The sequence below is a fragment of the Aulostomus chinensis genome, chromosome 6, assembly GCF_037954235.1.
Source record: "Aulostomus chinensis isolate RoL2024-O1b breed Wild chromosome 6, RoL_Achi_v1.0, whole genome shotgun sequence".
Lineage (NCBI taxonomy): Eukaryota > Metazoa > Chordata > Actinopteri > Syngnathiformes > Aulostomidae > Aulostomus > Aulostomus chinensis.
In genome coordinates, this window is record NC_141325.1 from 5,976,267 (window position 1) to 5,990,738 (window position 14,472).

At 43.4% G+C, this 14,472-nt stretch overlaps 1 protein-coding gene across 1 annotated transcript; it reads right to left on the bottom strand.

Annotated features, from left to right (window-relative positions):
* Nucleotides 1-612: 612 nt before the first annotated feature.
* On the bottom strand, nucleotides 613-10,502 carry rgmb (repulsive guidance molecule BMP co-receptor b). The gene is made up of 3 exons (XM_086206021.1): nucleotides 9,993-10,502; nucleotides 4,828-5,369; nucleotides 613-2,897 (listed from the first exon to the last, which is right to left on the bottom strand). Exons 1-3 carry the CDS (start codon nucleotides 10,108-10,110, stop codon nucleotides 2,139-2,141), a joined length of 1,419 nt encoding a protein of 472 aa, XP_086062147.1. The 5' UTR covers nucleotides 10,111-10,502; the 3' UTR covers nucleotides 613-2,138.
* Nucleotides 10,503-14,472: the final 3,970 nt, after the last annotated feature.

The window sequence follows — 14,472 nt, forward strand, 5'->3', positions numbered from 1 at the left end:
TTCAGATTGTTGGATACAAAGAGCCTTTGTTATTTCATGTGAAATGCAGAAGAAAACTAATCAAGAGAGGAGAACTTAAAGGAGTGGCTTTCTCATCCGAAGTCTGAAAAGTGAGGATTTCTACACTGGGAGATGAGTCTGTTCCACCCTCGTTGTCAACCTCATGACATGTTTTAGATCAGAATCTCATGGATTAATGATTTTTGTTGACGAGACAGGCAGGTCTCCTTTGTGGTGAATCTTTTGGCGCGTCTTTTTTTCTTGTTTATCCCAGGTGTTGCCAACGGTGGCAGTTGAACACAAGCTGTGTGTGTGTGTGTGTGTGTGTGTGTGTGTGTGTGTGTGTGTGTGGGTGTGGGTGCGTGTGTGTGTGAAGAAAACCTTGTATCTGATGAAAACCTAACCTCACGCAGATGGGTTAGCACACACATGGTTATACCAGTGTGTGTTTTTGTATTTAGTCTTGTTCAACTTCACTCTGAATTCCTCCAATTGCTTAACTCATAATTTTTGAATGTTTGAAAAATATGTCAATTTAAACGGTTTTATTTTCTATTTCTTCATCTGTTCATGTTAAACGTGAAATGACATAAACACAAGTAACTTGTACCGTTTTGATTTTATTGTTTGTTAAAATAAAACACTTGCACTCAGTTTTTTTCCTCCATGTTTTTAAGTGCCTTGAATAACACACAACATAGCAACAGAACACCACTAGGTGGCAGTACAATCACAGCTGACTTTTTTTTTTTTTTTATTTTCCAACGGCAAGAATATGGAGCTTAACTTCCTCTACAGGTCACTACGTTCATAAATAAGTTAAGTGTTTCAACATTGACCAGGCGCTCTTCACCAAACTGACGTTCACACATGATGTAAGAGTACACAATACCAAAACCTAAGCTTATGGCCAACCAAACGAGGAATAATTACACAGAATATTATAAAGGCTCATAGTCTTGAGAGAGTTGACATATTTCCACCAGGTATCAAAATGCATTTGTTTCCCACTACAACATTATCACTGAGGACACTTAAGTTAGCAAGGATTTGTCTAATCTCCAGTATTTTACACGTATCCAAGTTTGGAGCAGCTTGTGTGAATCTGCAGTAGCAACTTTAAAAAGAAGGGAGAAGGGAAAGGTGCTGGCTTGATGGTGAGTCATGATTTTGTTTCCTAAATGAAAAAGACACTCTTCCAAAGCTTCCTCAATCAGTCTTTGGCTCAAATTAACCCAACAAAAGTCTACAGTGAGTGACAAACTTTAGCCCATAAACTCACAGCCTATTGAATAAAAACACATCCAACTGGTTGAAAAAAAAAAAGACTGACAGGCACACACACACACACACACAAACACACACACACACACACACACAAAACACAAACACACACACACACACACACATTTCTCAAAATCCAAACAGAAGAAAAACAAGAAAGTCATACAGCAACATAATAGTACTGATGTCATTAATATTCACAATACATTCAAACGACAACTCACATTAACCGACTTCAAATGACAAGCTGAGTCAAATCAGCTACAGGAAGAATGATGCATTTTAACAGATGTAGCGGCTCCTGCAACTGTTACTCTGACAGGATCCAAAACTTATTATCTGGATATTTTGGTTAGAAACACTGATGTGGATTTGAACTAAAAATTAAAAAAAAATAATAATACAAAATAAAGTGCTTCTTTAAAGACAAACATCCTCTGTTTGAGGTATTTAAAGAGAAACCACACCAAATGACACAATAAACCAAACCCTATGCTATTACACTGTGCACAAAAAACTATCTACAGTCTGGAGTGTACATCCATATTGACACACTCATACCACCCACACAAGAACATAAATCTCATTGTCATTGGCATCCGATGCGTAGATGAAGATAGCTTGTGTAAGCTGATTCTGCCAGGTTGACCCTTGGAGTGAGATGCTGTCAGTGTTGCCAGTATAGGAGGTTTGTCTCCTCTACTAGAAGAGCAGGAACTGTCCAGCTTGCTAGTTCCTCTCTACATGAAAGAGGAACCTGTGCTCAGTGTCAGTGCTCAGCAAACCCAAAAACCTCTTTTTCTGACGCACACATACACGAGCCAACACCTGTGCGGGCAAAAGGACTCCTGCTCTTACATGAATGCTGCCCTCAGTGAACCCAGCAGGAGCAGAGCCAGGAGTTTGACAGGTTGAGAATCACGGTGTAAGGTGGAGATGGCAGAACCGCGGGGGTAGATCCTCCATCTGTCCCGGTGTGGGTGAAGACTCTCCATGTCCTTCTGAGCACTGTAGGCAGCGACTGTAAAGTTAGCATCCCCGGTGGTCAGGAGATCAAAGACGCAGGAGTGGAAGTAAATGTCCAGGACCTCAAGCTGCTCCCGGCAGCGCTCCTTTGCCCCCTCCACACTGAAAACCTGTGTGGTACCATAGGGAGATAATTGTATCTGCGAGGAGTAGCTGGGCCGACGCAGGTGCTGAAGCTGGAGGCCAAGTGCAGGTGGAGACAGAGGCAGGGGCAGGTGGCCTCCCTGGTCGATGCGCTCTCCTCTGGGGCAGCCGTTCAGACAGAGCTGCAGGTCCTGGGTGGCATCGTAGGCCTGAGCCAGCTCTTCAGGGATCCGCACCGCCAGGGTCAGATAGTGACCCAGCTGTCGGACAATCACAGTAACGCCAATGTAGCCAGCATGCAGCTCAACATGATGCCCCGGGCTGCGCTCTGAAATCCACAGAGCCCGGACCTTCCCTGTTGCACCATCTGCACCAGCAGAAATGTGGATGGGGTCTCCACTGCTGACTGTGCCATCATCGAAGGCAGCAGGGAGGTTATCGGTCACAGCCTGGTAGACCCTCTGGTCTGTGCAGCCCTCATAGGGCTTAAAGATAATGGTGATCTGTAAGAGAGGGAGACATTTTAAAGCTGCATTAGCTCATTTTTGGGCCACTTACATTCAGTGGAAAAACAATGCTGACATCAAGTTGATATGGTAAACCTATAAAACAATAGCATCTCTCAGTTAGTGTCCAATATAAAAAAAAATTCCCTCTCTACTAGCTGACTTTGGTCTCTGTAGTCTCATCTCCTGAGGAAACGATCTGGGTTTTAGCTGTTAAAGGCTGCATTGTGTTTACCAGCCAGCAGCTGAGTGTATGTGTTTGCTGTCTGGTGGGGAGCATACAGTGTAGCATGGGTTGAAAGTGCTTTCTTTAGATTTAGCTTCTCTGGTATGAAAATGTGCTGCTTTCCTCTTTTTGGTGTCACAGTCAATTGAATACCTTTTGGAATTTTGACACATTTACCTCCAGGAAATTGTTCTGAACAATTTTCACTATTTTCTAACATTTTATTCGAGAGATAAGTTAAAGAGTCTCGCTACCACGCTTTCACACACGCACGCACACACACACACACACACACACACACACACACACACACACACACACACACACACACACAAGCACAAATATGAACCCTCATTCATTACACTTGCTATTGACTCTCATCACACAACATTTGAGAAATGACTAAATGAGTTTTTAACAAGTCGTAATTTAACACAGCTATGCAAACATACTGTCTATCTCACACACACACATACACACATACATACACACATACACACACACACACACACACACACACACACACACACACACACACACACACACACACAAAGAGGGCTCCAGTGGTGGATACAGGGTGTGGTGTGAGCATTACGGTTAGCACTAGCATCATAGTTCCGGTGAATAGCTGCTTTGTTCACATGACAGCCATGAGGAATGAGACCTGGCAGGCCATTAAACCCGGCGGGTTGTTAATGTGTGTGTGTTTGTAAGTGTGTGTTCACGCATGTGTGTGTGTGTGTGGGGGGGGGGGGGGGGGGTCCTTAATAATTGTGACTAATAACTTGCCCCACCTCTGACACAAGGTCAATCCTTTAGCTCCACAGTGCAGCAACCATGCAATTTTCTTAATCTGTGTGTGTGTGTGTGTGTGTGTGTGTGTGTGTGTGTGTGTGTGTGTGTGTGTATGTGTGCATCTGCTAGCATGTGCCTGACTAAGTGTTTGTTTGGGTGTGTATGTGTTTTAATAATTAAAGCCATCGACTGAGCTAGAGAGGGCAGATCATCTGGGGGAACATCAACGTAGCTTCTTTAACACCACATCTGTGTGGGTCATCGCCCATTTTACGATGTGTGTGTGTATCACTTTTTTGTTGTGCAGGGTTAAGGACCTATAACACACACAGTGCTTTAAGCTGGTTACTGCTGAGGGCCACTAATGAGACACATGCGCACACAAACACACACACACACACACAAACACACACACACAAATAGTTGCATACACACACATAAGTAAACAGTAGGTTCTTTCACACATCTCATTCCATGTTATTAGACGTCAGTGCAGCCATTAGATTTCCAACACTGCTTCAGTCACAAGAGACAGTCACAAGATCGGGCTGTTTGCCTCACACCTGTGAGTCTGACAGAGCCAGAAACAGGAAAAGAGGAAAGGGGGAAAAAAGAAAAGTGGAGCAGGGAAGGCAGGAATGCTTTCCAGAGGAGGAGATAAGATTTCTTACCCTTTGGTACAGAAACTTAGAGGTCGTTAAAGAAAATTCTCTCTCTCTCTCTCTCTCAAGCACACACACACACACACACACACACACACACACACACACACACACACACACACACACACAGAAATAAACTCAATTACAGCAGCTGTTCTCACTTCGAAGGCTTCATAATCAAAAATTCCACCCCCAAAAAACAAATTTCTGCCTGTCTCCCCCCTTCAAACAGTTCTTTCCTCACCTTGTTTGTCGCCGTGGCACTGGAGCCTGTTACCACTGGAACATTAGTGACCTGTACTGACAGATAGTCATTATCTATGAGAGGCCACGCCCCCTCCACCTTACAAGTCTGGAAGCTGTCCTTAAACGTCCTCAAGTGGGGGTCCCCGAACAGCCCACAGAAGAGGTATCCAGGCTGTGAGTGGCTGTGGCTGTGTGAGTGTGTGTGTGCATGTGTGTGAGAGTGTGTGTGGGCATGTTGGGTACGACTGTGATAGTTGCAGGGCTCATGGTGAACCTCGGGGTGTGTTGAGGAAGTAGGCCCGTCTCTGGAACAATTCCTCTGGCTCATGAGGTCTGAGATACCCAGAACGGCAGAGTGGAAGACCAGGTTCCCCCTGCAGGACTTGGCTGTCCTCTGTGTGCAGGCCGAGTACGCTCGTAAAGCCTTGCAAAATTCAACGTGGAAGCCATCCACTGCTGGCGTGAGGTGGGAGGTTAGAGAGACAAAATCAGTGGTGCACTTCTGGATACGACACTGAGGGGTAGCTACCTGGCACTGACCTAGAGGAGAGTGAAAGAGAGAGAGAGAGAGAGAGAGAGAGAGAGAGAGAGAGAGAGAGGGAGAAACACTTTCAGCTAGCAGACTTTCAGCTACAACAAGAACAGTAGTAAAGGTGGCAGAACTCCTAATAACACCCTGTAAGATTATCACATGTCTGATAAATGTGAACATGCATTTGGATCTGGGTATGAATGGAGAGTTAATGTCCACACAGAGGACAAATAAGAGGACTCTTTGAAGTAGCTTTGATCTTTAACACACAACGTTACGGACCTGTTGCAATTTAATAAAATAGGAAAAAGAGTCTGCCGCTGGCTGAAAGTTTCGATCAATCAAAAGAGCCGCTTTGTGAGTGTAATAAACCTGGAGTGTAGTAAACCGAAGAGCAGAGAGAGGCAGAAAAAAGATAACACTTCTTTTTCCACAAGGAGTGAGATATTGCTGCTTTTATTGCCAGGGAGAATAGAAGAGAGACCTAGACTACAAATCCTCAACACACTATAAAAGACAAAGGAAGGAGGAAAATGTATTATTCATACATGCATGTATATAGAATATACCATAAAGTATCTATGAGCCATGACAGGCTATGCGCCAAAAGTGTGAATGTTGCCTCAGCTGAGTGACGACTCGTGTTTGAGATCTTGCAGTTATACCAGAAACAAACTCTTCTGCATTATGAGACCTACACATGAAAAAATGTTTGTTCTTGACTAAACAGTAGTTGCGTAGATGTTTGAAATGCAGCCGTTACCAGCTAGCATTGCAAGAAATGGGATATCCAATCTGGAATATCAGAAGTGGTCGCTAACACTGACGCTATTTGCAAAACGCTGATTTAATTCACAGGTTAGATTGAAACAATATGGCAGACAGCGAGGCATACAGCTTAGGTATCAGGCCAGTACTACTTAGTATCAGCCGATACCCTAAGCCAAGATGTCTGAAGCGGTATCAGGACTGAGAAAGTCATATTGGTGCATCTCCTCTTTAAAAATACGTGTTCAGTGGTACTACAGCATCATGATGGAACCTGATGGCAACTACAACATCCTTATCAGAGTCCAGATCAGTTGATGTGGATTACAATCAATGTGGATTACAATCGGATTGAAACTGAAAATGTCTCAGCGCATCTTTAAATGTTACTCTGACTAAGCTATCAGCAGCTTTTCTCCTTTATTTTCATCCATACATGTCTTGTTCTGTCTTTTCATCTCTGCCTTGCTGTCGTTGACAATTCCGAGCAAGCCTCAAGCACCTGAAAGCAGCATTTAAATCAAGCGAGAGTTTCGTGCCAGTACCGGAACGGCTCTTTCTGTTTATTGCAAATCTTGATTTGACTTGTTTTAAATCATGACATTACAACTCAGATACATAAAGACTGTTCATGTTTGTTTACAGCTTCAGCGGTGAGCATCACAGCAGGCTCAAATTAAGTAAGCACATCCAAAATAAAAAGAGTCTGTTCCGTTCCCATTCAAAAAGAAACTCTTTGCTTAGAAATGTCCGCTGGTGTTTTATCTGTTGCTACATTTCTGAGTGTAACAAGGTCAAATCAGCCTTTTATATGATAGATCATCAGAGAGAGGGAGGGAGTTAGAGCAAGAGGGCGATTACAGACCAGACCGAATGCATCAGTCAAAGCGTGCTCCTATTAGATTAGACCAGAGAGCGGTTCTCCGCCATGTATGGGCAGCTGCACACAAACATACACACACACTAAACAGCCATCCGAGAAAGAACACTGGTTGTGTTATTCTTCTGTTCATCGCACACATGTTGATCTTCAAATGGTGGCATGATCCGCTAATGGCTGAGCAAAATCAGAAATGGTTTTAACGGAAATCAACAAATTCCTTGAATGTCACACCATCACTTAATAACATTAGATATACTAACATAAAAACACACACTCACAGGCTCTTCTTTGTACATGAATTTGATCTGGGGGCATGAAGAAGTCGGATGCTACCATTTGGGGGCAGTAATGCACTGAGTTTCAGAAATCAGGGTGCAGGTACGAACCCCCGCTCACACCGCGCTTTAGAATTTCTCTCCTGCCTGTTAAATACTGACACCAACCCACAGACACACAGACACAGACACAGACACACACACACACACACACACACACACACACACACACACACACACACACATAAGCAGCCTACCATGCCAGCCACCACTGTGCAGACAGTCTGAGTACTGAGGATACATTGTCTCTTTGACTGGTGCACCGACATCCTTCCTTCGCTCACTATCTGCAGGCAGCACCTAAATACCGCTCCCAATCTAATCAAAGTAGGTTTATTCTCTTACGGAGGGTATCAGAATCATGAGCTGCTCTGAAACACACAAAAGCACTCATTCACCACCGTTCCCAAGCAGGGTGACGTAGCGAGGACGGAGTCGACCCTTACTTCAAAACCACCGATTTTATATAAAGGCTAAAAAACCTCTTCTCTGATGACAAGTATCTGCTGAGGTTTCGCTCAACAAGACACCGGATCCAGCAGCTGCCCTTGCACTCTTGTCTCCCTGAGAAACAAAGCAAAATATTCCCTGTGATGGTTAATAACACTTCAACTCAATATTAAAAACACGATTTTCATGTTTTCCGAGGCTTCCCATGATCTCCCTTTTGTGAAGCAGTCTCCGCAAGTGCCCTCTCTAATAATGCATAGCTGTACTTTCAAAGGAAAACCCAATCTATGCATATAAATAAGCAATTTGTGGTAAGGCGAGGAGAAGTGATGAATATGGAAGAGAGATGAAAATATTATTAAGAAGGGAATGAAGACGATGATAAACTCCTCATGGGGACGACTAATGCATGAGGGCCATTCAGCACATCCAGAGGCTGGCTTGCTTCATCCCCAGGGGTGGCTTTCTAATATAGGAACAATAAAACCGTCAGCAATGCCAACACCATGTCTTGCAGGTCCAACCACAATATTAACCTCTGGTTTTCACCCCATCCCCTCTCCACTGTTTCATCAGTTCTGTCTCCACCCTCGTTTGTTGTCAGATTTTCCAATAATTTCCCTCAATCAGCGCTATTTTGATTTCAGCCTCCAGTAACATTCAGCGTTTCCCACTTGGAGCTCCTTCTCTAGGAGGTCGAGATCCACAATCTGATTCCTCCAGGCTTTTGATTCTTTTGTCTCCTTGTCTGATAGCCTCAACTTTGATCTCCAGAGATCAGAGAAGGATCTACTGGGATCCTCTCTCAACCAAGGGAAAGGCTTGTGAAGTGCTTATTGATCACCTTGTTGTGCACTCTCTCACACTCTGGAGCTCAAATCACACAAACAGCCCTCGGAGCGGGGAGATACAAAGCTTTACAGGAGCTCACAAAAGCGGGCACCCTCTTTTTCTCACTCTAGACTACACACTCAGGAGTGTGAACAACATTCCTGCCACCCCGTCTAAACAGACACATCCAGAAACCTGACATGTAGGCTACAAGTTGTTACAAATCAATGCTCTGTTTGGCTAAACACACTAAATAATACACATTCTTTCCAGGTGAGACATTTAGCAGAGGGTGCCAAGTGGGTTTTTAGTGTGAAGCGGGTCTCTCTGTTCCCACCAGGCTGCGTGCAGAGGTGGTTTTGTCCTGCTGCCTGAGCTGTGTTAAACTAATTACTGGAGGTGTGACCGCTCCACAGACAGCCGCCACAGCAGCAGACCCCCTGTACACACACACACACACACACACACACACACACACACACACACACACACACACACACACACAGCACCAGAAAAAATAACACTTTCCGGAAAGAGAACATGCTGAGGTTTTTTTTGTGCCAAATAAAAATGCATCACGCAATTAAAACAAAGCAGCAATGTGGGAAAGGAAACTAGATCTCTCGACAGCCACAAATAAAGTATGTGCAGACGTGACATGAGGGTCAGTGCTCCTTGAAAATCCCTCATTAACCTTTGGCTTCCCGTGACCAGGCTCCCCTTATATTTAATTTTTTGTTTACAGTGATCTTTGCTTTTAGTCATACTTGAAAAACAAACAGCAGCTAACATTACGAAATACCACTAGAGACTCAGAGAAGCATTCATCTTGTGTGGTTTAAATCAAAGTTGCATGATATTTTACATAAACTGAGGAGGAGATTTACAGCCTGATAACTTTTTATGGAGACATTTGCACACAGAGATGAATAGATCTTTTTTGCTGAAATTGATAAAAGCTGCAATATGTTATATATGCACATGAGGAGCGGTATCAGCCTCTCACATATTCCCTTCCCCTCCTCCATGAGCCATTAAGGGGTAGACAGGAGAATGACGGCCCAGGAGAGAGGAGGAGAAACTCGATCCGTGCTCTGACTGCTGCACTGCCGCTGAAAAGAGAGCCATTGTCAGGCAGGAGTGGGCCCAACACAAGAAATGGCTACACGCTGATTACATATGTTTAATAACTAGTAAACTGTGTGTTACACACTTCCATGCGCAATCGACTGGAGAGAGCTGCTACTTTGCAGTTGCAGAGCAGCGCACAGATTACCGTTAAATTGATAACAAAGTGCGTAAAACCGCTAATTCGTGGAGATTATTTCCGAGACCACACAGGTCGTTGCAGTGGAGTTTGTTACCTATGTGGGCACCGCAGCACAGAGCGATGATCAGCAGCAGCAGTGGCCGGAAGCGGCGCACCAGAGACGGGGAGGCGAGGCGCTCAGCCCCGCAGCAACAGCATCCGGCTCTCCCCATCCCCGTCCATGCAGGGCCAGGAGGGGAGAGTGGACAGACCTCCAGAGGGCAAGGAGGGGTGGTGTCCAGGCCTCCTCCTCACTTCTTCAGTTCATTCCTCTTCTTCCTCACTCTTCTCTCCTTCCTCTCCTCCTTGGGTGCGCAGGGGCATTAAAACACAGCTGCTCGGCGGTATGCAGGGCGGAGGTGGTGGAGAGCCAAAGAGAGGAAGAAACAAAGTGGGCCAATAAGCACAAGTCCTTGCGACGACACTTTCACTTTTTCCTCGGAGAAATCTACTCCCCACGTGATTCAAGTGCGCTCCTTCCACCGTCCCGACTTTCTCCTGGTTCTGATTACTCCACTCTCTTCTCCCTAACACGTACAACCTCATCTCTCTCTGCCTACTCTGCCTCAGCCGACCGGGGTTTCTCCTCCACTCCTCCCACTCCTTTCACTTTCTCCTCCTCCTTCTCGGCCCCTCCAATAAATCAATAGAGACTCAACCAAACCCTGCGGACGGAAAACCCGCCTACTATGACTACACACAGGGGGAGAGTGGAGGCTGGGTTGCCAAGTCTGATCATTATGAGCCACTTGGGGCTTTTGGGAAGTCTTAGAAATATGACAGGTTGTGTGTGTTATTCAGTGTCGGTTGCTCATTTGAGCTTTGACTTAATACACCTGTCTCATAAATCCAATTACATTATAATAAACTTTAACCCCCTCCCACATACACACTCACACAAACTGAGATGAAATTCAAATTGAATGAATTGCTCATTTTCAGATCTCACTGTAATACGAGTGTGTGTCAATGTGTTAGTTTGAAATATCTGCACCTCATGATTGTCTTGTTCATCATATTGGTACTGATGAATTGTAATAATTTCAGTACACGCTACTCCTTTCAATTTTTTTATCCCTCATTTTTTTTTTTTTTTTAGATAGTTATCGTGGTTTAAACTATTTTGGCTCAAAACAGTAGAGAAAGAGATTCTGGTTGTAGTGCGTCTGTGGCAGAGCGGATTGATGGTTTCTCTCACAGGATCTGGCAACACCTATGGCAGCCTACATAAACTACACTTGGGATTGGAGTTCCATGAACTATTTCTCAAGAAATTGATGAAAAAGGTCTGCCTTGTACTAGCATGGATTCTTCCTTGCTCTGGGTTCATCCCTCCACCAAGTTTCATGAAAACTGTTCTCAGGATTATTTTTTTTTAAATTCTGCAAACAGTCAAGCAGCAGTGAAAACATTGTCTCCTCGGTGGAGGTAAAAATGAAGAGGACAAAGGTCAAAGTTGTAAAAGGTTGATAGGATGTTATTGAATTACTGGGTGGTCCCACTGTGAGACTAGATGATGGAAGATGAAACTTATGAAAGATAAGAGTTGTTAAAGCAAGCAGAGCTTTTAACCTCATATTTTGTGGGATCATTCTTAGGTGGGATCATTCTTGTATTTTGTTGCTTTTCCTTCAGAAATAAGTGCTGTTCTCAGTTCTGTTTACATGGAAATTAAAGGTTTTCATGTGTTTTTTTTGGGGGGGGGGTTCTTTTTTTGCATTTTGATAAAAGAATTAGAAACATATTTACGGCAGAGTGGTGCGGCGGTTAGAAGGTTCCCAGATCTTTCTATACTTATATATATTATTATAATATACCTACGGTCAATTTAGAGTATCAATCAGCCTCGTCCCCTCTTGATGTCTTTGGACTGTGGGAGGAAGCTGGAGTACCAGAGAGAACCCACACAGGAACAGGGAGAACATGCAGACTCATACAGAAAGATCCCGCGCCGGAGCCGGGACTCAAACCCAGAACCTTCTTGCTGTGAGGCGACAGCGCTGACCACTGCACCACCGTGCAGCCTGGATGGAAGCATATTTAATGAAAAATTATTGATTTTGGAGCAATACATTACTTGGTCAGACAGATATCAGCCATACCCAGATATATTGGTATCTACATACATGTGTGCTGATATGATTTTTTTTCAAATATATCATTTTGTATGAAAAATATGTATTATATATGCAGTTTTATAGTAGTAGTGTGGCACAGGAATGTTGTATTGTACAGTATAAGATACATCAGTAACTATCGCAATTTTTAAGCTTGTATTCAATTTCCATATGATAACAAGTTTCTTCAAACTAGACTACAGAGGTTGTTGTGGATGTGAGCCATCATCACGTGTGGAGGAAGAAAGAGGAAGTGTACAGTTGCAGCGTAGCTGAAGTCATACGTCTGTGGCGCAGTTTGTTTGTAGTGTAAAGAAATCTAAAAGTTGCTTTTGTGCTTCCAAAAATGATACAAGTTATATCATCTGTCATATTATCTCTCTGGAAAAAACATACAAGTATCATAAACCTCTGTTTGACAAAGAGCTTATCTGCAATTATCCCCCCCAAAAAACAACAACAACAAAACCAATTTAAACATCCTATTGGTTTTTGGGAGCCCATGTTGATACGAAGGCCTCGTTGGCTTACATGGCCCCTGTGGTGCTCTGTTCACCAGCAGTTATTCATATCATGAGAAAAATGCTGACAATACACACACACAATACTCACATCATCTGAAATATGGATGTCAATTTTTTTTCTCCAAAATATCGAGATCAGAAGTAGCCAACAAAAATCTAAAATTTGGTCAAGCTCCAAACATAATGCGGAAGTCTGAGGGGTGTCCTTCAGTTCAGCCTCAGAGCTTTTGTTGCAGTATGATTCCCTATTTTTCCTCATTGCTAAAATTTATATATTCTACATGCGGCCTTGGACTTCTTTGATCCACTCACCAAAAAGATAGCGTATTTAGTGGAATAGAAAACATTAAGTGCTAAGTATTCAGGAGGAGAGGGTTTTGTCCCAAACGACCTCTATGGTCTCTCAAAGTTAAGTTTATGCGTCTACTTTGACTTTATCAGCAAAAAACATTAAACGACACAGAAACAGAGGGGAGCACGATGTTCAAGAAGGATGTCTATGACGCGGACAAGTCCAGATGTAACAGCATGTACAGGCAGCAAACCGCTTTCACACGTCTTTACAGTCAAAGGAGCAAAACCGCAGGGAAACTCAGGGAGACAAATTTGCCTTCGGCACGTTATGCGCAAATTGAAACTCTTCCAAACTCCATTTTTTCAAATAAAGGGTACAGGGACAAGTTTCAAAGGTTGCACAGAGGCATACCATTGAAGATACTTTTAAGAATTTGTGTGCATATACATATCTATATCCATATCAAGTCTCTTTCTGTCTGTCTCTCTGTCTCTCTCTCTCTCTCTCTCTCTCTCTCTATATATATATACACTCTCTACTCTACATAGATATATTGATATGTATGCATATTCTGAAAAGAGACGATTGAAGTTGTGCAGGAACTGTCTGGCTTTTGTCCTCCTTCCTACTGTGCATCCTGCTCAACTTGTTAGTGAATATGTGCAGATACTGTCTATATGAAGTGAGTCTCTCTCTGACTGTCATGCAGTGAACTGAGCTGGTCGGCAGGTCTTGGAGTGTATCATTTTCGCCTTAAAATGACTCAAATCTGTACACTCATCACTTCAGCTTGTGGCCTCTCGTGCAAACATGCAGTCACTTTAAAGCTCGTGAGGATTTGACAGTAAGTGTTGCCAGAAGAGATGATGTGTGCAACTAAAACAGGATCTGATATTAGATTATATTGACTTCCTGTGTTTTCAAGGAGCCTCTGATCTTACAGTGAGGAAGTCTGCATGATTGTGCATTGGTGAATAAGATGTCAGATGGTTTATACTTGCAGTCTCCAATTAACCCAACTTGCATGTTTTTGATCAGAAGGAGGAGGGTGGAGCACCCGGGGGGAAGCAGTGCAGCCCCAGGGAACATCACTCTATTCATTTCCTGGTAATTTTCTTCTGAGTATCAAACAAAGGCTATATACATATGACCCCTAATTCCACCACAAATACATCTCCACCACTGTTCATCATTATTGAGATGATAAGTTCTTCAGTGCGAACTTTACTCCCTAGTCTGTACTCCATACACAACCAACTTTTGGGAAAAATTATTGGCTATCATTTTTAGTGTCAGACAAGCCAGCTCTAGATGTCCCACGGACGGCTGAATCCTTGTTAGCTTAGCGTTAAAAGTAGCAATTTATAAGAGACGGTCGTCTCAAAAGTTGTATAATATTCTTTTCTCCAAAACACTCTTTGCTTGCATCAATAGAATAAAGGTTGAGAAAAGTGTATTTGATGACTTTTGAGACGGCATTCTCAACTGCCCAACTGCGCGAGCGGTCATTGTAGCTAAGCTGACAAGTGAGTCATCCAGTGAGTGTTTGGAATGCCATAATGCATTCAGAGATGAGAGAAAGTTATCTAATGGACTAAT